This window comes from Malus domestica, chromosome 11 (assembly GCF_042453785.1).
Source record: "Malus domestica chromosome 11, GDT2T_hap1".
Classification (NCBI taxonomy): Eukaryota; Viridiplantae; Streptophyta; class Magnoliopsida; order Rosales; family Rosaceae; genus Malus; species Malus domestica.
The window spans coordinates 40,467,782-40,491,783 of NC_091671.1; the positions used below are offsets into that span (position 1 = coordinate 40,467,782).

A 24,002-nucleotide genomic window follows, 5' to 3' on the forward strand; every position below is an offset into this window, starting at 1 on the left:
CCTGCCGACAAAAATATTAAAGAAAGCCGAGGCAAAGCTCCACGAGTTGGGAAGAAGCTCCACGAAAAGCTGAGGGGCATCAACGTTAGCGGTGATCAGCTTCGTCTTGACGGTCTCAGCCCTCTGCCTCCAGATCGGGAACCCACCGCCAAACTTCTGTTCAGAATCTCGGTCCGCAACGCGAAGAAGATTCTAAGGCTTTCTCAGGTGGAGTGTCTCTGGCCTGTTCGTCTACTCCGTAACTTCCCACGTTTTGACCACCCAACGATAGAGAAAGCCGATGGCTCTAAACCCAGTTGAGTTCAACTTCCCGATGAGCCCAACCGTTTTTTCGATGAAGCAAAGGAAGAAACTGTCTGCAGAACTCTGGCGAAAGCTGCAGAGAAACCCGACTAGTTTCCGACTTGTTCTTGTCGATTTTGGACGGGATCTTGACCACCAGATAACTCTCCAACGTCCCTAGGCTCGGTTTCGAGCAAACTCATGCTCAAATCTAAGGGGGTACGAGACTTCCAAATTCGAGCGGAAATTTCCCAACTGTTTCAAGATTTTAAACCTCCGGACATCAACCAGCTTAAAGAATGTGTCCAGTTTGAAGGCTTGGGCATCACCACGGCAGCCTAAGTAACGAATAACCATGGGGACAGTGCATGCTGGTGCTGCCATACATTGTTGAGATGTATATGAGATGATTTCTTCAACGATGGCTGCAGATCCCCAATGGCAGATGACAGCACAAAAAAGCAAAAGAGAGAGGCAGTGGGAAACAAAGAAAAAGGAAAAGGAAAATATGCTTTTACAAATGGTATCTTTTTGCTTTTACAAACAGAAGTTGTCGGTTTTTCAAATGGGGAAAGGAACAACGTCATCAAGTGGAAGTCGGATCTCTGGCAACGCAGAGACAGAGACAGAGAGGTGTGGTGGAAAAGGAAAAGCAGAAAGTAAAAGTAAGGAATAAACATCCCACCAGAAAGATGTGATTTACTTTTCTTGTTTTTGTGTGATGTAATTTAGTTTTCCTATCTTTCGGAGACATTTGTATAAACCCCATCAGAGGGTAATATGTATAAACCCCATCAAAGGGTTAAAAAAAACGACAAAACCCAAAATAAATGGGCTGGCATGTTGTGGAGGGCAAAGATCTATAAGCCCAAAAAAACACCAACCAGGTGATTAAAAGTACGCCTAGTACTCCAAAATTATTCAACAACCTGCCGCTATTACCACCAATCAGGTGATGAAATATACAACCCGTACTCCAATATCATTTGGCAACTAGCCATTCATGCCACCAACCAGGTGATGAAATGTACAACCCGTACTCCAATATCATTTGGCAACTAGCCATTCATGCTACCAATTAGGTGATGAAATGTACAACCCGTACTCTAATATCATTTGGCAACTAGTCATTCATGCCACCAACCACGTGATGAAATGTACAACCCGTACTCTCCTTCATGTCATGATGTCACCAACCAGGTGATCAAAAGTACGCCCAGTACTCCAAATTATACATGAGCATTACTCATGTCATTCATACATAAACATTCATGAGCATCACTCATGACAATCATACATAAACATTCATGACCATCATTCATGTCAACATTCATGAGCATCACTCATGTTAACATTCATGAGCATCACTCATGTCAATCATACATAAACATTCATGAGCATCACTCATGTCAACATCTATGAGCATCACTCATGTCAATCAGCTTCAAAAGCTTCATTTATAAAAGCTCTAGCTTCAAAAGCTTCATTTACAGAGCTCCAGCTTCGAAAACTTCATTTACAGAGCTCTAGCTTCAAAGCTTCACTTGCAAAGCTTTACCTACAAAGCTTCAGTGCAGGGTATACAAATACCGCCTCCAAACAACCGCCACTTCGGCCCATACATGGATTCAATTTGAAGTCTCCAGCCAACAGACTCTATTGACCGAAGACTTGGGGGACTACATTATGTACCATATATTGGGCTTCAACTGGGCCTTATGAAAAATACTTGGGGGGACTCTAGCCCATTATTCATGTACTGAGGAACGAGCCCTTATTTTATAAAAGGGACTCCCCTCACCACCATTAGAGAGCATCAACTCTAGCCCATCATCCATGTATTGAGGAGCAAGCCCTTATTTTATAAAAATGACTCCCTCACCTTCAAACGCAGCAAGCTGAGCCAACCAAGGCAACATAAGCCACGAGCCGAGCAGCCGAACAGCGTGTGCTACTTCTGGATGAGCATCATTTCACTTTGAGCACCGCCTCATATCAGGCATCAGTTCAAGACAACGTCTAGTTACTTCGGCCCACACATGGACTGAATTTCAAGTCTCCAGCCAAAAAACTCTCTTGACTGAAGACTTGGGGGACTACTGTTTATACCATATTTAGGGCCTCGTATTTAGATCTCGTACAAATACTCGAGGGACATAAATGTAATTATGTGATAAAGGAAGGGGAAAATATGTAATAAGTGAGGAGTCCTTATTCTATAAAAGGACCCTCACCCTCACAATTAGGGGGATCATTTTCTGAGGCCATTTCTGAAGCCTCTCTCACCCTCTCAACACTCTCACTCTCAGAACTCTCTCTCTCCCTCACTTCTCAGAGAAATATAATACAATCAGTATGGACGTAGCCCAAACCTTGGGGTGAACCACGATACATCTTGTGTCATTTACATTTCATGCAGATTCACGGTCGGATTTATGTTGTACCAAGACCTCCAGTTTTGTGCATCAACACTTGGCATTGCTCTCAAGTACTCATCTTTAACATCTTATGCTTCCAGAGAAGATACCATATCTGCCTGAGGAACAGATAGGGAAAGAGAGAAGGATACAAGAAAGCATGTGGAGACAAGCGTAATAGAACGCGTGTCAATACATCCACTACTTTGTCAACAGCAAAAGTATCTCATATCATCAGGGTCGAACGTACTCTAGATTTGATGGACTTGTTTTGACCCTCAAATTCTTGAGTCGGCCTTATACTCTAGAGGAAACCAAAAAACCCTCCAGCCCAGTTCAAGAATAAACCTGTGGAAAGTTACTTCTTCAAAAGTAAAAGTATCTCATATCATCTCTTTTCAATTTGCTTCTCCTTATCCTTGTTGCTGTTTACGCCACAAGGAGAATGAGAACAATCAACCGGAAGCCGAAGTCGAACCTCCAATCCAGGTTGCTTGCTTGTAAGTATGATTGCTTACCTTGTCTGTTACCTCCTTTAGCAAATCTCCTAGCTCGGCGACTTGGGGGACTCCTACTATAGGGTTTGTATCGCACTTGACCAGGCTCGAAACTACAAGTAAGCTTAAAGTGAAATTGATACATTACCTTGTGCATCTTTAGCGGTTAAAGATACCACTCCTGGATGGAGGAAAAGTACTTCCAGAGAAGTTGCCACATCTACATATGAGACAGATAAGGCAAGTGAAAATGATACCACACTTCAGTACTTAGAAGTTTCGTGATTACTCAATGGCTTGGATCTTGCAAGTCCCCAACCGAGGAGCTTCCCTCACTCGGAAACTTAGGGGAGTATTGTTTGTACCATACTTGATCAATCCCGAAACTACTGAGCACCGGTCAACGTTATACCGTCAAGGACCCAGAAGAGTTTCCCTCAAACCAGGAAGCCAATCACAGTGCGACACGTGTCGACATCAGAAGCCAATCAGAGCGCGACACGTGTCAACATCAGAAGCCAATCACAACACGACACGTGTCAATGTCAGAATGAAACTAGAAACTCTATTCTATAAATAAAAATCATTCTCTCACAATATTTCCTAATGTCGTTTGTACTAAATCATTCACTAGTACTCACTAAAAGAGAGCTTGAACCTATGTACTTGTGTAAACCCTTCATAATTAATGAGAACTCCTTTACTCTATGGACGTAGCTAATCTGGGTGAACCACGTACATCTTATGTTTGCTTCCCTATCTCTATCCATTTACATACTTATCTACACTAGTGATCGGAGCAATCTAGCGAATGTCACAAACTTAACACTTTCTGTTGTACCAAAGTCCTCACTGATTTTGTGCATCAACAAACTCAGTTTTTTTTTATACCACTTTTTATAAAAGCACCTTAGTAACAAACCAGTACTAATTCACATGATGAAGTCAAAATAAATTAAAGGTGTTGCAAACTTGCTATCTCAGCACTATTTTTTACCTTCCACGTACTCTTCACAATTTTTGTACGTTTGATCAAATAAATTGAAAAGGATCAAATGATAAAAAATAAAAAAGATGTGTGTGGATAACATCACCCTAAACTAAAAAAAAACTAAGTTGGAAACATAAAATTAGCATGAATTTTATAAGAACCCTGCCCAAAACGACATCATTTTGGGTTTGGGCTGCATTTTTTTTCAATTCAAACATCCATGTCGCCTAAACGCCTGAGGCTATAAAGCGTAGGCGTCTGAGTCAATGCAATTCTCAATTTTCTCACTGAAAAGAAATGACCGGACTTCAGTAAATACATGCCTCGTGTATAATTAAATAGGGATTGAGCGATGACTGTCACTGACGAGGGCTAAGCTTGCGAGCCGAGCCAAGCAGGAAGAAGAAGTCGATCATCAGCACTCTGTGTCGGGTCTTCCATTGATCCTTCAGCTTTATCCTCACGGCTTTCTTCACCTCTTTATGTCCATTGCAGCACACTTTGTCTCTTTACCAATAGTCTTTACAAGAGCATAGTCCTTCCCTGAAATGGTGAAACCGGTTGCAATCTCTGATCACGATTTCCCGACCAAACTCCTCAGAAATCATCTTCATGGCATCATGACAATCACGGCATATCCTCAGGTTTTTAACAATTCGAATTGGTGTGCCTAGACTTGTCTTCAAAAAGCAGAATGCAATTGCCAATTTTTCGCTATGGTATGCCAAAGCCAACTCCTTTCCTTCCTCATCTAGTTCAAGTAACGCCTCACTTGTATTTCCTACAAAGCCTTTCATTCTCAACCTATTCATAATCTCGTCAAGCATCATGTATATCTCTCGAGTTTCTGGATGCGAATCATCACATGCGAAAAACTCATGAAGAACACCTCCTACCTCAACCAAACTACAACCGGGGACTTTCTTGACCTCTTTTACCTCCATGAGATCTCTCACACGCCTTACTTCACTCCATTTACCCATCTTTGCGTACACATTTGACAAAAGTACATATGCACCACTATTCGTGGGATCCAACTGAATTAGATTCTTCAGTGCAATCTCACTCATTTCGATGTCCCTATGCATCCTAGAGCCACTGAGCAGAGCCCCCCATACAAGAACATCAGGCTCCATTGGCATGGACTGCACCACCTTCAGTGCCTCTCGAACAAGACCAGCTTTTCCATACAGGTCAACAATACAACCAAAGTGCTGGATCAAAGGCTTAATACCAAACTCCTCATCCATCCTCCTAAAGTACTCCTTCCCTTCACTCACCAAACCTCCATGTACACAAGCACAAAGAACACCCACAAACGTCACAGCATTAGGCCTCACGCCGAGCTTTATCATTTCAGAAAATAATTCAAGGCATTCTGTAGCATGTCCATGCATGGCCAGTCCTGAAATCATTGAACTCCATGCCATCACATCCTTGTAAGGACCCATATTATCAAAAACAACTTTTGCTTTCTCAATACTTCCACATTTGGCATACATGTCCACCATTGCAGTTCCTAAGACAACATCAATTTGCATCCCCGATTTGTCAATATAAGCATGAACCCATTTTCCATGCTCAAGCGCACCCAACCGTCCGCAAGCCAATAGCACGCTCGACATGGTAAACTCATTAGGCCTCACGCCACCAGCATCCACCTTTTGCATCTCACGAAACAAGGCAAGTGCATCCTTATAGGCACCACACACGACGTACCCCTTTATCATACAACTCCAAGAGATCACATTTCTCGCAGGCATTTTATCGAACACCTCTCTCGCATCACCAATCAATCCCGCTTTCGAATAGGCATTCATAATCGAATTCCAAGACGGTAAGTCCGGTTGCGTAATTTCATCAAACACTTGACGGGCAAGCGTCAAACTCCCACAGGACGAGTACATACGTATGAGAGAAGTGCGGACAAACGGGTCGTCAGTGAACCCGAAGAGAAAAACTTGGGCGTGGATTTGTTTTCCGGGCCGGATGTGAGGGAGGGAATGGCAGGACTGGAGGAGGAAAGGGAAGGTGCGGTCGTCCGGTTCGACTCCGTGTAAGCGCATGCGGAGGAAGACGGACAGTGGGGAAGGATGGGATAGGACTGTGGATTGGACATGGGCTCGGATAAGGGTGTTCCAAACGAAGGATTCGGGGGTTGGATGGGAAAGATGGAGGGTTGGGTGCGTGGAGGATATCAGCTTTGTCTTTGTGCAGGCTCGCATTTCTTCCGCTGCATAGCGGGAAACAATTCAAACCGTTTTAGGGGTTAGCATTCCAGGCTGATCCTTTTCCTGGAGATCCTAGGATCCTGTGATCTCACCGTTGATCATATATTTTCGTTAGATATTATTCATATTTAATTTTAAATCTTAAATTTTAAAATGATTTCTAACCGCACGAACGGGTGAGATCACGGAATCCCTAGGATCCTTAGGAAAAGATCCGGCGAGGATCCTTTCCTGGCATTCCACTCTCCTCGCCTTTTTTTTCTATATATTTATTTTTTATATCCAAGCTGAAATTAAATTAATTTACCTACCCGTGTCGGTTTTGAGTACATGTACATTTTTGTTGAAGGTTGTTCGAGTTTTTTCTGAGAGTATGACGAAGCTAGGTTACTTTAGCACCGTGATGTCTAGTACTAAGTGAAATTCAAACTTTGATGCATATATAAAAGCACTTTGATCAACTAACTAGGCTAATGGATTACTTCAACATCGTGCCGCCTGTTACCAAGTGAAATTCAGAACTTACTCGGCTAAGCTCAATTGTATGTAGGGTAATTCTTTAAAGATTTTGATCTTATTTATTAACATGATCGGTTATTTAAAGTATATAACGATGCTTCAGAGTTTCGGTTTTGGGTTTCAAGTATCGAAATATTTGATGCTAAAAGTATTGGAAACTGTTATTAGCACTCTAAAAATATCATTCTACACTCCTCATAAACGTATTTTTCTTTCTAATTATAAAAAGTTTGAAATGCCAAATAAAATTTTTAGAATGCTAATAACAATTTCCAAAGTAAAAACCTAATTTTGTGAATTAATAAATCCATCGAGGTTAAAAACCTAAAGTCTAAGCTCTTGATTAGCTTTAACTCCCCGTATTCTCTAACGCATCCCTTCTCCGATGCAGGCCTGCAACTCGGAACTAAATATCCGGAGATTAACAAGTATCGATGGCACAGTTGCCTTCGCATGTGCGAAGAGGAAAGGGACGGTGAAGTTCAACGAAGGCGAAAATTTTCGAGGATCTTGTGAATTATATGCCGTAGATAAAATAAATCCGCCATAATCCCTCGAAGGAATACGTACTGCACCAGGCACATGGATAACATAATAACCAGATTCTAAATTCCAAACCGATGTCTCAAAAGAAGCTTTAATTTCCATAGGAGGTATCAATCACGAAAAAAGCTGAAACAGAAGTTGATAGATAATGCCACAACTAAGCTCAACCGGTAATGCCACAAAACAGGAGACAAAGCTTTTAGTCTTCCTCCTCACCCTCGTTCTCGGCAATGTTGAAGTATCTCAATTCATAAACATTGCGGTCCTTGTTGGATGCAATCACGCGAAGCCAATCCCTCACGTTGTGCTTCTTCAAGTACTTCTTCGTCAAGTACTTAAGATACCTGAGATACGAGTGTTAAAAAGGTTACACACAAACGAAAACAGAAGACAATTACTGCTCAACAATCGACATAAATATCCTTTTTCTTTTTTTTTCAAATGAAACCATTACTCGTCAAGATTTAAGAATTTCACACACTTTGTGCTGAACTTCAACTAACATTCATAAAAATGCAAACTATAACTCCGAGTTATGGAGACAATAAACGACTGAAAACTATGCGCAAAGCACCCGGCATCAAAGCATTACACACATTCAAAGTGATATGACGATTATAAGTTATACACAAAGCATGACAAATGAAAGATAACCAGCCTAACAACAGCAATACCACATTATCAAGTTTCTAATCGTAATTAATACTAATTAAACTGCAAAATCCTACATAATTAAAGGAGCTCAGCTTATGGGGGTGTAGTCAAACTAAGATTTTAAAGGATTTTAAAAGTGATAGATTTGATAGGATTTAAGAGGATTAAAGACTCCTACAAAATTCATATGGATTTTAAAGAATTTGAATGGATTGTGGTGGAAGGATTTGAAATCCTAAATATCCAATTTTTTTTAAATGAAACCATTACTCGTCAAGATTTAAGAATTTCAGTGCTGAACTTCACCTAACATTCATAAAAATACAATGCAACTATAACTCCGAGTTATGGAGACAATAAACGACCGAAAACTATGAGCAAAGCACCCGGCATCAAAGCATTACACGCATTCAAAGTGAAATTATAAGTTATACACAAAGCATGACAAACGAAAGATAACCAGCCTAACAACAGCAATACCACATTATCAAGTTTCTAATCCTAATTAATACTAATTAAACTGCAAAATCCTACATAATTAAGGAGCTCGGCTGCAAATTTAATTCATGGAATTTACAATAATCCAAATATTTGAGCCATGGTAAAGGTTAAAACTTTCAATTTATATAATAATCAGCACTTGAACAAACATTTGCTTTAACAAAACCCTATAAGAAGCATATAAAATGCAAGAATATGAGGTTTGAATAATTGGGTTTTAGTCAAAATTCAGATCTGCAAATGGAAGTGGAAAGTGTGTGTTGGTACCTTTTGGAGAAGTTGGAGTCGGAGGTGACGGTTATCTTGTTCTTCTCACGAGAGACGGTGACGGATTCGCCGAGAGCACCGGCCTTGCCGCCGACCTTGATGCGCTCCTGGAGGAACTTCTCCAGTGAGGCGATGTCCATGATCTTATCCTCCACCGGCTTCGCGCAGTCTATCACGAATGAAGCCCCCTTCTTCTTCCCTCCCTTCGTCCCAGCTGCCGCCCCACGACTCATCTTCGCCTCTCTCTCTCTCGCTGCCCGCTTCTGCGTGGGTGTGTGGGAGCTGCGTCTGTTAGGATTAGCTCAGTAGGATAAAAGAGTGCTAGGGTTTTGGATTCGCGGGTTTTTATTTTATCTCTCAGGTACGGGCCCAAAGGCCCAGCATAAAGCTAACTGCAAACACGTCTAAGCCTGCCTACCCCAACTAGGGATGGGCAATGGTTATGCGGGCGGGTAACCGCGGTTATTTTACCCATAACCGTTTATGTTCATACCCGCATAATCGTTTACCCGTTGGGTAATTACATAAATGGTTATACCCATAACCATAATCGTTTATAATCGGTTATTCATACCCATAACCGTGTACCCATTTACCCATAACCATTTACCCATTTAACCATAACCATAACCATTTACCCGTTTACCTATTTTTTCGCCCGTTTATCCTTTTTTTACCCATTTACCTTTTTTTTCGCCCGTTTACATTATTTTTTTTAACAATTTGAAAATTACAAAAGAAAAATTTGTCATAATTTTTATTTTCTGACAATTAAACACCGTTATAAGTACATTTTAGCATACATTTACTCGTGCTCGTAAGAAGCTGATCAAGAATCCAAGAAAGAAGTACAAGGTATTTTGATCAAATAGTCGAACACACGTAATGTTGCAGGCTATTAAATGATTGCTCTACTAACTCATCTCTTTCTCTGTGCGTGTGCAGTTGAAGCACCAGAAGGCAGTGAAGAGTAGAAGAGGACAGGTAAGAGAGGTGAGGAAGCCCTTAGGTCCGTATGGTGGAGAGGCCACCGGAATCAATGCAGGAATCAGTCGGAGCACCAGATTCAAGAACTAAATGTTGCTCATGATTTCGTCGTTGTGTCCCAATTTTGGTAAAGTGAGAATTTCTTTTGATAAAGTGACATAATTTTGAGTAACTTAAATGATGTCGCGAAATGTACTTGTATACAATATGCCTGCATTATATGAGAAGTTTGTATGAATTGAATGGAATTGAATGTCGTCGTTGGGGTAAAATCAAATTTCATATCCGATTTAATTTTTTAAAATTTTTTCATATATTAAATTAAATGGGTAAATGGATACCCGTTATAACCATGAATATTACCCATAACCGATGGATATCCGTTATAACCGCGGATAATACCCATAACCGGCCATTTAAATTTTATGGATAAACGGTTATACCCATAACCGTTTATTTGTCTAAACGGTTACCCATAACCATAACCATCAACTATAAATGGGCGGGTAACCGTGGTTACCCATACCCATGGGTATTTTGCCCATCCCTAACCCCAACCCACTCTTTTTTGAATGAGCATACTTTTCGGATTCTTGGAATCATCAAATCATGTCCGCTAATCGTACATGTGATTAAAAATAATTTTAAATAATTTTATTTAAAATAAAATATGAATATTATCTTACGAAAACTGACCGCATAATGTACAATAAACGAACACAATTTGAGGATACCTAGGATCCTCATTCATCATTTCTAAGCCAAATTAGATTAACTATATTTTTCGCACTCTAGGGTTGGGAAATCTTTGACATCCGTTTTGAGGAGGATTGAGATTTTGAAATCGTATCAATTTATTTCTTTTGAAATTTAGATTGTTTGTTGTTTTATAACTTAATGACAAGGCATTTGTGGGACTTGTTAGTACGCTAATCTTCAAGCTAAACTTGTACCACAACATTTCATATTCTTAAATCGCACAAACCGAACTCATTCTTGCTAGTAATCAAAGAGCTCAAAATTATCCTAAACAATATTGATATCTTCAAATTGCAAGTGTGGCTTTTCCTTGTCCCAAACAAAATCTATAAATTGATTTGATTTCTTAACTTCAAGTACAATTTGAGAAAAGATAGAACCCCATGTTTTATTATGGCAAACACCCTAACTCAAAGGAATGAATTATCTGTACTTTTCTAGACATTATGATAACAACATATATTAATAATATTGCGTTACGTATTTTAAATTTTAATTGACACGTGTTTTAAATTTATCACGTAACATCGTACGATTAAGTTGAAATATTATCGCCTCGACATCTCCTTTTAAATGTTTAATGATGCAAGTCATTTATAAAATAAAATGAATTAGCTCGCGTTGTCGTTTTAGTGGATCGTTTCTCATTCGACGTTTCGTTTCTTGTCGGATTGCTAACGAATTTACCATCCACGGTGTCGTTTCGGTACCTGAGCAACTGAATTTGATTGGGAAAAGCGGGAGCGGAACTGAGAGATGGAGGGAGAGCCGTGCGACGTCGTGCCCTGCTCCTCCGTCACCGTCGATTCGATCCTCCGCATCGGAACGGTAATCCCAACCACTTCCGAACCCGAATGTTAACCAATCTACCCCAATTGTTATTTCTCCCAATTCCTTCTAAAATCCCATTAATTCAGGCCGGTGCAATTTGGGGCTTGTGTGCCGGTCCCCACGATGCTCGTAAAAAAGGTAAATTTCCGAACTTTTCAATTTCCTTTTCTCAAAAATGGCAAATTAATTTTGGGTTTTTCACACTGTATCTTTATCCGGCGGATTTAGGCTTGGCCGGATCAGCTCAGGTGGCTTTTGTGGTACAGATTCTTTCGTGAAAAAATATGTTTTCTTTGTGTTCTTAGTAAAATTTCCTGAGTGATACATTTGTTTTGGTTCGGTGAGCAGGCGAGGTCGGCTGGAACGTTTGGAGTTCAGTATGGTAAAGCTCATATGTATCACTTATGCTCCTTGTTTTTGTTTTGTTTTGTTTTGTTTTTCTGTTTGTTATGTTCTGAGCGGCATTGGGTTGAAGGACTTGTTGCTGGAATTTGTACTCTTACTCACTGCGGGCTTCAACGATATCGGGGAAAGAGCGATTGGGTTAGTGAGTATAGCCATTGGCATTGTGTTCGAATTCGTGTCATCGGTGTTTTAGGAAGTCAATTTGTAAAATTCTAGCATTGGTTCTTTGTAATGTAAATCTCTGCTGAAAATTTGCTTTTAGAATGTTCGAAGGGTAATTGGTTACTCGTTCAAAGAAAGCGCTTGTTAGTGATTTCCGCTATGTAATCCAATTTGCATTGCTCAAAAGCTCTTGCACTCCAGTTCTATATTGTGTCCGGGGCACACAATTGCTGCGGCATTAACGTATGTCCCGGCAACGCCAGTTCACCAGCTAGCCGGCTGGATATTGGATTCGTTTTGATGTCATTTTATACGTAAAACTTGCAAAGGTTGCACTTGATAATTTTTCTAGATTGGTGGTGCACCGGATTTTGTATCTTCGTTGAGTCTCTAAATACTCAAGCTTGAAATGTTAATTCTTTAAGCTAAAGGACATGACAAGCAATTTAAACTCTCCAGTCTCATGAAATGGCAGCTTACATTTTTTTGTATGATTGTATTTTTATCGCATTGCATATCTACAGCAGGACAATAGTAACCTTACGAATAATGTGATGTGGAAAAGCATGATGGCCTGCTAAAAGAATTGTGTTTTCCCCCCTTCTGGCAGGTGAATGGTGTGGTTGCTGGTGCAGTAGCAGGGGGAGCTATTGCCGCTATGACACGAAGCTGGACGCAGGTGATTCCTATGGCTTGTCTGGTTTCTGCCTTCAAAGTTGCCACTGACTACGCTAGAGCAGTTTGAAACTTTGAAATGCCTCTTGGTGGAAAACTGTGTGGGAGAGGGAGCGCAGAGCAAGGTTGTTCTCTTTCCCTGCATCTTGTACTTCTTCTCTCCCCTTGGAGCCATTTGTCTGTATCACTAGCATTAGTTTTGACTAAGCAAAGAAATGTGTTCTGTTATGTCTAAAGTTTCTATGAACCAACCGACTGTTTCTTTTGTATGCCTTTCATTTATTTTTTCGTGTACATGAGTAGAGCGGATAATAAAGATTCAGTTTTGTTGCAGATGTTCCTTCTAATATACACCAAACTGAGAATGAAAGCCTTTCAACTGATACACCCCTTCAGTCTTTGAATTCTGGGTGAAACCAAACCAGGTGGGCATTATACAATACGCTGATACCCTGCTTCTCAGAACCAAAAAACCAAAAAGAACCAAAACACACACCGAATCGGCAAAATCTCTGTTTATGATGAGTCAACTTAGGCTTTACTCCAATACTTTAGAGCTTTTACCTTTGTTTTTCTTTTAGTCTATTTGTGATTGCATAAAAGTCGGAGTTTCTACTCTGCGTAGGTTCGTACTGTCTCAAAACCTAGTATATAACATAACTATTTACAGTTGAACATTGCGTTTTTCTTGCATCGTTGATTTTGTTTAAGTTGACTTCGATACGGTTCTTGCTTGATATGTAAGGATTAACAGTAAGCAGATTGTATAGGTTGTAGTTTGGTAGTTAGGAACCAATGGGAGGGCCTAGGCTAAATATTAGGTGACAATCTTCTACCTGTTAACCTAATTTTGTGAAGAAACCATGAGAAGTACGTCGCTGCTTGAATGAATACGCGGTCAAGTGGTTAGGTGGTGACAATATTTTGGAGTGCTATTTCTGGTGTGGGGGTTATGGGGTTGTTCAATCAGGAATGTAGGGTGAACCGTCAAGTAGTAAGATTGAAATCAAATTGGCTGCGGCACATGTCGGAAGACACTACGGTACGAGTTAGCGGTACGGTATATTGCGCTTTGGTCTTGATTTATTGCTCAATCCCGTCCGGTCTAGATTACTTTTTCAGTATGTCAGCGATATGTAGAGAAGGGAAATTGGAACAGTCACAAATTATCACTTGAGTTTAGGGGCTCCTGGCGCGTTAACGGGTTGACCTCTTACAAAATTTCAGGAGGTGTAACCTATATACTCTTCCCAGGCATTCGAATTTTGGGTTGGTTCAAACGTCCGAATTGGGTCCATTGGAGGTGTAGCTCTAATAGAGAAGCCTAAAGCCGTAAACTAAAACCTCAGAGCATCTTTAATGGTATATGTGTACGTAAATGCCAATGGGTACTATATATTTTTTGTCGGCCCGAGAGCTCTCTAATGTGAAACTTCAGGAGCTAATCGGTTAAAATTAAAGTTCAGAGTGAAAACTGGCAGTTATTTACAAGTTCGGGGAGAAATTAGCATATACCTCAAAAATCAATCATGTGCGCACAAAGAAAATAAATGAGATCTCAAATTTACACATCCTCAACTGGATTAAAACTCAGATTTTCATCTTTTGAAAATGTAAATATGGATAAAATGTGGATTTTACGTCTCAATATTATGTCTCCTAATTAAAGATGCTCTAAATTACGATGATTTTGGTTCTTTCCATAAGGCGGCGAGGTTAAAATATGAGTGTTGAAATTACTGGCCGACCTAAAATCAGGGACAAATATCAAGCGCTCAAACTCTTTTTTTTTTTGGGTCAAGCAAGAGAACTTTCATTAAATTAAAAACTAATACAAGGCCCAAAATGAACCAGGTAAACAACAACAGATAAAGTAAAAGGTCCGAGCAAAATGAGAGCCGCAACCCAAGATATAACAAATGGCACACACAAGGTTAGGCTCGAAGGTTGGAAAAACAAATAACAAAAAAAAAAAAGAAGAGTAAATTACATTTTACCATCTTATGTTTGATGTCTATTGCAACATCATACAACATCTTTAAAAAATTTCACTTTCATACCTCACGTACTATTTTATTTTAATATAGTACCTTCGTTACATTTTCCTTTTATTGGTCTGTTAAAAGTTGACTTAACTGTCACATTTGTGCCACGTGGTTGCCAAATTTGTGTCACGTAGCAAAAAATAATTTTTTATGCATTTAAAAATAATAATTCACCCTATTTAAAAATAAAAAATAAAAACTTGAATCCCCAAAACCCCACCCCCACCCCTCTTCCCCCTCCCGAGCCTCCCAACTTCATGTCCTTCTTTCTCCATCACCACCACCACCCATGTAATACCCTAAAAAATTTAAATATATGAATATGTGGGGAAAAATCGAAAATATTCGATTTATGGTTATGAAAAATTGAATTGAGAAATTTTAAAGTTTTGTTTCCGGTATTAATTATAATTTACGTTGAAAAATTTATCTATAAGTGGAAAAGACGAAAATGCCCTAGTTGACTAAATGTAATTTTACGATGACGTATTTTATCCTCATGTAAATTAAATTAATTCTTGATAAATTTGGATAGAACTTGGTTCTACGAGCATGTAGGCTAAAACCGTTCGTGAAACGGAGTTATAACGAAGAAGTTATTAACGTTTAAAGTTAAGGATAGTTTTGTAATTTGACCCTCCATTTCTAGAAAGCTCTAGCAAAATCTAGAGTTGAGACCATTTAGATTATGCCATGTGTGTGGCTAGGATGGAAAGAAAATAAGAGAAAGGAGGATAGAGAGAAGGAAGAGAAAAAAAAGAAAAAACTGCCCAATCAGAAGAAGGGAAAAGAGAGAACTAAGGGGAAGAGGGCAGCCAATGGGGAAGAGAAAAGGAAGTGAGGGAACCAACTAGAAGAGAGGAAAAGGAGGGAAAAGAGGAAAGGAAAAGGCAGTCAACCCTTCCGACCTATCCCTGACCCGGTTTCTACATTGATTTTCCAACACCATCTCCGGCGTTTCTCAGGTGATTCAAAGCGCAGGGCCACTTGGAAACAACTTAGCATCAATCTATCCCCCATATTCACCCACAAATCAAGGACATTAGCCCCGATTTCATGAGAACTACGCAAGTGGGTGCGAGAGAACTTTGCTGGCGATCCACTATATATGAAACGTTTACCTTCGATCACCACCACATTTAGCATCCTCTTGAGCCCAGTAACAAAGCCCAAACAAGTTTGGGGGCGGCAGAGTTGTTTTGGAGTAGAATCAAGAACACCAAAATCAAGGATTTCCGGTGGGTTTAAGGGAAATTGGAGCTTTTCCCGGCTAAATTGACCTTGGTCACATGTATGAAACTTGCTCCACTCATTAAGATCTATATTTCTATAAAATTTGGTAATTTTTTTAAATAGTTGAATTTTCCAGCGAGTCGGGACGGCCGACCGCCACCTGCGGCAGCGTGTGGCCAGTGGGCCGCCGATGCTATTTTATGCTAAACTAATATCTTGATCTCAGATTTGACACCCGTAGTATGTGATTTGATTATTGTGAACCTAGTTTTATTAAGGTGCATTACTTGATTATTATTTGAATTGACGATTCGACCGTTGGATTGTCACCAAACTTTAATGCATTATAGAACTTAATATTTGAGGATATTAGGAAATGACATATCAGAAATCTGACGTATGGATCTTTCCGAATTGGATTTCTAAGTTTGTAAAATAAATTGTTGACCGCCACCTAATCTTAGTAATTGGCGGAGATCTGACCGTTGGATCGTAATGAGAATTTAGTATATCATTCTATAAGCATAATGCGGACCTTAGGAAGTTACAGATCCGAAATTCGATGGGCAGATCTTCCAGATCGAATTACGGATACTAATTCGAGAGTTAACTTTTGGTCAGCATGACTCGTAACATTCTCAATATTAAATTTAGTACTATCGGATACTAATTGAATTATTGTGGGCCTACATTGGTTAGAGAGTGACTCGAATTTATGTGATGTGGTTATTACCTTGATTTCTTACATCAATATCGAATTTATGTGATATGGTTATTACCTTTATTTCTTATATAAATGTGATTTTCTTATATATATTTATCCATGAAATGATCGAATTTGATTTATGGTGGTTAATAGAGTATTAATTAACCATGATTTTATTTTGGGCCTATTACCGTGAATAGTGTTTGTATAAAATTTATGGGGTGTTATAGTACCCATTTTGTGTGATTCGATTGTAAAAACTAATGTTGAATATTTCCATTACTAGAATATTTTTAGAAATGGATAAAAGAATGAATGGTGAACTACAAAGGGTTTGATCCCACTCAAGGGTACGTAGGCAGTCTAACAGTGGTTAGATGCAACCCTAGATAATCGAGAATTAATCTTTTATTGAGAAGTTGTTTTAATAGAAGAAATTTGGAGATTAAATTGATAATTTAATCGTATGTTTTGATAATTAAAATAGGGATATAGTTTTGTGAGGAATTAAGGAATTGAAGCAAAGAATCATGATTAATGGTAGTAAATTAAACAATAGTTTAAAATTGGGTCTATCATCATAATTATTTCCCGAAAATAAGTATTTTAGGGGTGGGGCGTTACAACCCATCTTATACAACAACCATGTCAATCCTCCCCTCCCACTGGAGCAAGCACCTCCATCTCCTTCATCCTCACAACCACACTCGTTCATCCCTAATCCTCATCCCATACCACCCCACCCCCAGGGCGTCGTCTCTCTACTGCCGGATGAGAATACAATCTTCCTCTATCGCCGCCGATTTCTATAGCAAGGCTTGGTGTGATTGGCGGAGGGACTCGAGCTTGGCGAGAAAACCATCACCGGATTCGGAGGTTTCTGGGTTGTTCAACGCATCTGGGCCGTTAACTGGTTGTCGAGTTTCCAAATCTAGGGATCGCTCAGGGTGGGGTAAGGTGGGGGGGTTGCGGGGTGGGATGAGGGGGTTTGGGTTACGGGAAGGGGTCAGGGATGACGATAAGTAATGGAGAGAAGGGAAGGTGGGTGTGAGTTGCAAAGGAGAGAAGAATGGGTATGGTTGCAAAGGAGAGAAGAGTGGGTGGGGTTGCAGATGATAGAAGGGAGAAAAAGGGTGGGGGTAAGGAGGAGAAAGGGCTCAGGGAAGGAAGATGGTTTTTTTGTTTTTTATTTTATTTTATTTTTATAAAGAGGGTAAATTATTATAATATTTTAAATGCATAAAAATTATTTTGTTGCCACGTGACACAAATTTGGCAATTACGTCAGCTTTTAATGGACCAATGGATGAAACATGTAACGGATGTACTATATTGAAATAAAATAATACATGAGATATGAAAGTGAATTTTTTTTAAGATATTGTATGAAGTTGCAATAGACCTCAAACCTGAGGTGATAAAGTGTAATTGACCTAAAAAAAAAGGAACTGTTATTAGCACTTCAAAAATCTCATTCTACACTCATCACAAGTGTATTTTTCTTTCTAATTATAGAAAGTTTGGAAGGCCAATGAGATTTTTGGAGTGCTAATAATAATTTCCTAAAAAAAAAAAACCCTAAAAGTAAAGTTTTGAAGGTGGTAAGAGGTGAAAAATTTAATGAGGGTACCCTACAAAGTAGAAATGGACCAAATGGTAGATGTACGTATTTACTTGGTGCAGAGCAACTACATCAAATGACTTTAGAATCTTTGGTGCTTGGTTGGTGACAAATAAATAGATAGCTATCAAACCACAAAACTCATCACCTAAACGATGAGTAAATGGAAATATGGAAATTAATTTTTATGATATGACCACAGATCTGTTCGAATCACTTATGCTCAGAAATGTTTTGTGCTTTTGTCAAAAGCACTTATATTAGAAGCATTTAATAATTTCTATTGCAAATGCAAGGGCTTTTTCTACAGAAAAACGCTTTTTCTACAGAAAAACACATATATGGCTTGTAAACGTTTTTAAAATTTTCTACAACGTTTTACAAAAAAGCTTTTAATTGACAGAATTTTTTTTTTCTTTTCACAAATAATGCTATACATACACTAATGCTTATTTGGCTTCACTTTTTAAGGAGATAATGAAGACAAATTTCTTTTGGGTCCAAATGAAGGAATATTTTTTTTAAGCGAACCAGTCCTTGACATTATTTTTTTACGTAATTTTGTACACAAGTTTTTTAGAGCCCATTTCGTAATGTGTTTAAAAGATCTGAACTGTCTGTGTTTTTTAAAACATTTTCATACATTATCTTTGCAAAAAATTAGACAATGTACAATGATCTTTTGGGTGGTTAAACAGCATGGTGAAACTTGAGATGTCTCATGTTAAAAAAACACGGATAAGAACCAATCCGACAAACCCTATGCTGAGCTAAGCACGTACATCACATTTTACTATAACATTAACGCACGAAGCATCTTTACTATATTCTTCTATATTATAAAGCTTTCGGAAAAGAAATCACATTTCCAGATAACTACCCACCGTCACTCTCTCTCTCTATGTCTCTCTCTCTCTCTCATCATCTGTTTCGGAGTCTCCACTTTATTCGCCATCTTCTTTCAGAATCTCTTTCCCTTTTGGAGTCTCCACTATATTCGCCATCTTCTTTCAGAATCTCTTCACCTTTTGGCTAATATTATAATTTATGACATTGCCGTTCACCAACCATCTCTTTTTCCAAATTGTCATCGTCACTAGCTATAGATCCGCAGTTGCAGAAAAAACATAGGATGGGATCCATTTGATCTCTGAGTCGTTTTCTTTTCTTTAAATTTTCTCTCTTGCGTGAACATGGAGGGAGAATATCAAGAAGTAAGTATGAATATACATGCATATACACACACAGATATACATACATACATACATATATATATATATATATATGTTTGCTTGAATTATACAATGTTGATATATATACACATGTTTTTATACACATACATACATATATATATATATATATATATATATATATATATATATATATATATATATATATATATAGTGTTTTGTCTGATGGGGGTAATATATGTTTGAATGAGAGAAGGTTTACATAAGGAATTCAAGAGGAGTGCAGCTTTTTACTTGCAGATGGTTGCCCTTTTCCTCTCCAAAGGCCCTTGTGTTCCTTTGCCATGGTACTCTTCTTCTCTTTCTCTCTCTCTCTCCTTTCTTTTGTTCTTTTCAAACTCGGGTCTCGAGCGAATACACCGTTCTAGTCAACTTGACTATATCTTTAACCATGCCCAAATCAGCATCCTTGTTTGATGGGGCATGTGTGGATATTAATTGGTGCTCATTAATGGAGTTGCAGGGTATGGCATGGAGTGCAGCGGTTTCATGAGAGGTAATGAATATCATCTTAAATGACTCATCTTCCTCATTTTTCATTCCTTCTTTCTTCTTTCTTAATCTCCATTACCATTATTTCTTTAATTAATCTGGCATTTTAACTTTTAATTAACTCACAATATATACAAATAGAATAAATCGACAATTAATTTCTTTCCTTCATAAATTTTATTAATGGGTGACGCTAAAGAGATCGTTTACTTAGATCATATTTTGTAGATTAAATAATATGACAATTCATGGTTAATTTTTTTGTAAATCATTAAAAGAATTTATTCAGTACATTTTCCTTCTAAATATTGGTAGTTTTAAGACAGTAATTTCCCGTACAAGGCAAGACTCCACTTTACAAGGGTCGAGAAAACGTCTATAATACATAGTTTTACTCTTTTAATGGTAATAAGTTTTAGGGTAACTTTCACCTTTCTCCTTCTCCACCTTTTTCTGCATAAGAAGTAAATCTAGTGGATGCAAAGCAAAACCAAAATTAGGCAAACCAATTCCACTAGCTAAAAAGTTTCAAGCCAACCGATGGACTTCCTTTTTGTGCAAGGAAAGTGATTTTTGCTTTTTTTTTTTTTTTTTTTTTTTACCGATACACTTGGTTTAATTTTTTAGCTTATTAAATTGATAAACAAACAAATCAAGAAGAATTAACACTCGATGTAAATGTAAAATGAAAGTATGAAAATCACTACCCTTCTGCTGCGAAAAGAAATATGTTTAGCAGGTCATGTAATCAAATAAAAAAGTAGATGATAATCTTCTGGGAAACAGGTGAATGTAAATCCAATTGCACCTCTATTCCTACTCTGCATTTGTTTACATGGCATTGGCACCTTGCGATTCAGAAAGGGGATAGGAATTAGAAAAAAAAAACAAAGTGCGGACAAGCTTAAATCATTGCCGAACCTTTGTTTTGCACTGTCCCTTTTATGTCCTATCCCACCCAGCGCTGGATTATTTGGGGCGCTATAATCCCATTCGCATTCCCAATGCCTACCGCACTGTGTGACTGCTGACCTTATCATTTATCCCATCTTTCTGAGTTTCTGGTTTTTGTTTTTTTGTGTTTTTTTTTTTTGTTTATGTTCAATTATTTGGGGCACAACGTGGGTTTCTTTCAGTCCATAAATATATACACACACACGAAGGCACTATCTTACTTCGCATATTATGAACAGTGGAGCGAGTCACCTGTTAAGCTGTTCATACGTGTGAGTGTGTATTCTGTCTATTTTATAATTAGCACAACGAAAAGTACTTACACGCACCCGCTACATGCAACGTCTCAATCACATATATTTCAAGTACTATTCACATGAATATACATCCTCGAGAGAGACGATATATGTAGCGAGTTCCGAGTATTTATGCATGCAAGTTTTTCTGGGTTTGATCTCATGTCTTTCCTGACATATTTTATTTTTTTTGTTTATCAATAAATTCTCCTCAAAGTCTCTTCCCATGATAGCAATGTTGGAGTGGGACGGACTTTGCAGCTAAATTTACAAATAAATAAATAAAAATAAAAATATTCTATTTGAAAATGATAATAATTTAAGCAATTATCATGTGAAGTATGGATTTACTTTTAAAATTATTTTGTGGGGCCATCATTGACGGCAAGCTTCTTTCGAGATCCTAAACTGCCCCATCATTGAAATTGAAATTGTTTGGTTTGGTTTGGTTTGGATTTGGATTTGGTTGGCAAACGAATTTTCTGCTGTAGGGTCTCTAGGTGTGGCAAAACTGAATGATTTTTAATTACTTTTTGTTTCTAGGGTTAACTATTAATTGACAAATTAATTCGATCTGCTATCGTTTTTTACATAGAGTGTGGAATCCGCCTAGCTAACGCGGGATATGCCGTGTTCGGAATTGACTACGAGGGCCACGGACGTTCGAGAGGGGCCAGATGTTACATCAAGAAGTTCAAAAACATAGTCAACGATTGCGATGAATTTTTCAAGTCGATTTGTGGTACGTATCCAATTGAATTACAAAATCTTTTAGTGTGACGATACAAAGTAATTTTAGTTTTTAACGAATGCAATTTTGAAATGGTATCGCAGCCGAGGAAGAGTACCGAGACAAGTGTAGGTTTTTGTATGGAGAATCCATGGGAGGGGCAGTTTCTCTACTGCTTCACAAGAAGGATCCCACATTTTGGAATGGAGCTGTTCTTGTTGCACCCATGTGTAAGGTAACAGTAACACATATTACATTTACATTTAGTTAAATTGTGTGTAAGTTTTGCTCGGCTAATCCGACCACCGAACCTTTATGTATAGTTCTACTCGCTTAATCTCGCTTTTTCTTCCAAAAACTAAAAAAATAATAAAACAAAAACAAACGATTTGGGTGTAAGTTGGAGTTTGGTTTTGTTGGTGAAGCTTGGTTTACCAAATTAAACTGATCGTTAATTCCATACAATGTTTTGGTAGATATCAGAAAAGGTCAAGCCACACCCGCTGGTGATCAATGTATTAACCAGAGTGGAGGAGATTATTCCCAAATGGAAGATAGTACCCACCAAAGACGTCATTGACTCCGCCTTCAAAGACCCTGTAAAACGTGAAGAGGTAACAACTAAATTTATCTTAAATTTTGACAAAAATACATTTTTAGTCCCTGTAGCTTTCGCAAAGTTCCACTTCGTTGTATTGTACTTTTATAGTTTACAAATTGTACCAATCCGAAGACGTCCCATGTACAAGTCCGTCAAATTTACTTAACAGAAGTTAAACAATTTTCTCGAATTTGTGCAATTTGCAAAACTAGATGCAGGAACGAAAGTCAAACTTGTGCGAAAGCTGCAGGAACTAAATAGCCACAAATTTGTAACGTTTTTTTTTTTTTCCTCAAAATTTTAAATGGGATGGGATCGAATTTAAGTGTTTAAATGGTGTCTCTTTCAGATAAGGAGCAACAAACTGATATATCAAGACAAGCCGAGGCTGAAAACAGCACTGGAAATGCTGAGAACTAGCATGAGCCTTGAAGACACTTTGCATGAGGTTTTTTCTTGCTTCCATGTTATTCAATATGTTTTCGACGAAGCGATATTCTATTCTAAATTAAAGAATTTGATCTTGGGTGCAAGATGGCCGATACACTTTCCTAGGCAACTAATATTAGACTGATAATTTGGGCAGGTGAGACTACCATTCTTTGTGTTGCATGGGGAGGCAGATACTGTTACAGACCCAGAAGTAAGCAGAGCACTGTATGAGAAAGCCAGCAGCACAGACAAGACCATAAAATTGTACCCCGGAATGTGGCATGGTCTAACGTCGGGAGAGCCAGATGGGAACGTTGAAATCGTCTTTGCAGACATCATAACTTGGCTCGAGAAGCACACGAGTGACGACAACTCCGTCGTGGTGCAACCAATCCACACGTTTAGGAATGCCATTCTGAAAATGAACGGCACGGCATCACCACCACCCCCGCCACCAATAAACAAGCAGCGACCGCGGACGCCATCGTATTTTTGCGGGTTGAAGGGGCGCAGATTGCTACATCACTCGGCAATGTAGCCCTTGCTCTTAAATTTTCCTCTGGATGAGAAATGTTATGAATAATGAACTGAAGCGTCACAAAAGGGAAGCATTGGAAATAAGCGTTGCCGTTTTTATTCATGTAACACAATATATGTGGTATTTCCATAGAAATGTTTCATGGTCCTCTATAATAATTCATCTCCAAATATCGGACACTCTCACTAATGAATACCGTATTTTTAGAAGAAAAATGATGTTCGCACCTCTGTTTGTAACCTAATACGGTTTTCCCTAAAGCGAGTTCGCCACCAAACGTAGCAGAACCGTCTGCTAAAAATTCTCTCCCGTAATACATTTACCTCTCTAACCCAGGGGCTTTTGGAGCAAACAACTGATACAAGCATCTTAGCTAGAAC

At 38.7% G+C, this 24,002-nt stretch overlaps 4 protein-coding genes and 1 long non-coding RNA gene across 13 annotated transcripts; 3 read left to right on the forward strand and 2 right to left on the reverse strand.

Moving 5' to 3' along the window:
• Nucleotides 1-4,312: 4,312 nt before the first annotated feature.
• Nucleotides 4,313-6,616, reverse strand: LOC103449268 (pentatricopeptide repeat-containing protein At3g62890). The gene has a single exon (XM_029089264.2). The coding sequence runs from the start codon at nt 6,410-6,412 to the stop codon at nt 4,697-4,699; it is 1,716 nt and encodes a 571-aa protein (XP_028945097.2). The 5' UTR covers nt 6,413-6,616; the 3' UTR covers nt 4,313-4,696.
• Nucleotides 6,617-7,524: 908 nt separating this feature from the next.
• On the reverse strand, nt 7,525-9,306 carry LOC103413402 (large ribosomal subunit protein eL22z-like). Its single transcript, XM_008351870.4, has 2 exons — nt 8,906-9,306; nt 7,525-7,827 (listed from the first exon to the last, which is right to left on the reverse strand). The coding sequence occupies exons 1-2, from the start codon at nt 9,136-9,138 to the stop codon at nt 7,683-7,685; spliced, it is 378 nt and encodes a 125-aa protein (XP_008350092.2). The 5' UTR covers nt 9,139-9,306; the 3' UTR covers nt 7,525-7,682.
• Nucleotides 9,307-9,462: 156 nt separating this feature from the next.
• Nucleotides 9,463-10,140, forward strand: LOC108170515 (uncharacterized). Its single transcript, XR_001786896.3, has 2 exons — nt 9,463-9,760; nt 9,851-10,140. It is a non-coding gene; the product is annotated as an uncharacterized lncRNA (long non-coding RNA).
• A 1,107-nt stretch (nt 10,141-11,247) lies between these two features.
• LOC103449181 (outer envelope pore protein 16-4, chloroplastic) lies at nt 11,248-13,399 on the forward strand. Of its 8 annotated transcripts, XR_011573384.1 has the most exons (7): nt 11,255-11,479; nt 11,569-11,620; nt 11,711-11,742; nt 11,831-11,864; nt 11,958-12,029; nt 12,660-12,849; nt 13,059-13,399. XR_011573384.1 is itself a non-coding variant. In XM_008388473.4 (6 exons), exons 1-6 carry the CDS (start codon nt 11,408-11,410, stop codon nt 12,792-12,794), a joined length of 393 nt encoding a protein of 130 aa, XP_008386695.3. In that variant the 5' UTR covers nt 11,255-11,407; the 3' UTR covers nt 12,795-13,057. The 8 variants fall into 8 exon arrangements, 4 of the variants coding, with proteins under 4 accessions (XP_070664689.1, XP_070664688.1, XP_008386695.3 ...); XR_011573383.1 differs by having other exon boundaries at nt 11,248-11,479; nt 11,831-12,029; XR_011573382.1 differs by having other exon boundaries at nt 11,248-11,479; nt 11,831-12,025.
• A 5,895-nt stretch (nt 13,400-19,294) lies between these two features.
• On the forward strand, nt 19,295-23,837 carry LOC103449182 (caffeoylshikimate esterase). Of its 2 annotated transcripts, XM_008388474.4 has the most exons (8): nt 19,295-19,543; nt 19,776-19,866; nt 20,043-20,075; nt 21,917-22,063; nt 22,156-22,286; nt 22,528-22,665; nt 23,002-23,100; nt 23,239-23,837. In XM_008388474.4, exons 1-8 carry the CDS (start codon nt 19,523-19,525, stop codon nt 23,620-23,622), a joined length of 1,044 nt encoding a protein of 347 aa, XP_008386696.3. In that variant the 5' UTR covers nt 19,295-19,522; the 3' UTR covers nt 23,623-23,837. The 2 variants fall into 2 exon arrangements, with proteins under 2 accessions (XP_008386696.3, XP_028945101.1); XM_029089268.2 differs by lacking the exons at nt 19,295-19,543; nt 19,776-19,866; nt 20,043-20,075 and adding an exon at nt 20,721-20,857.
• The last annotated feature ends 165 nt before the right edge of the window (nt 23,838-24,002 follow it).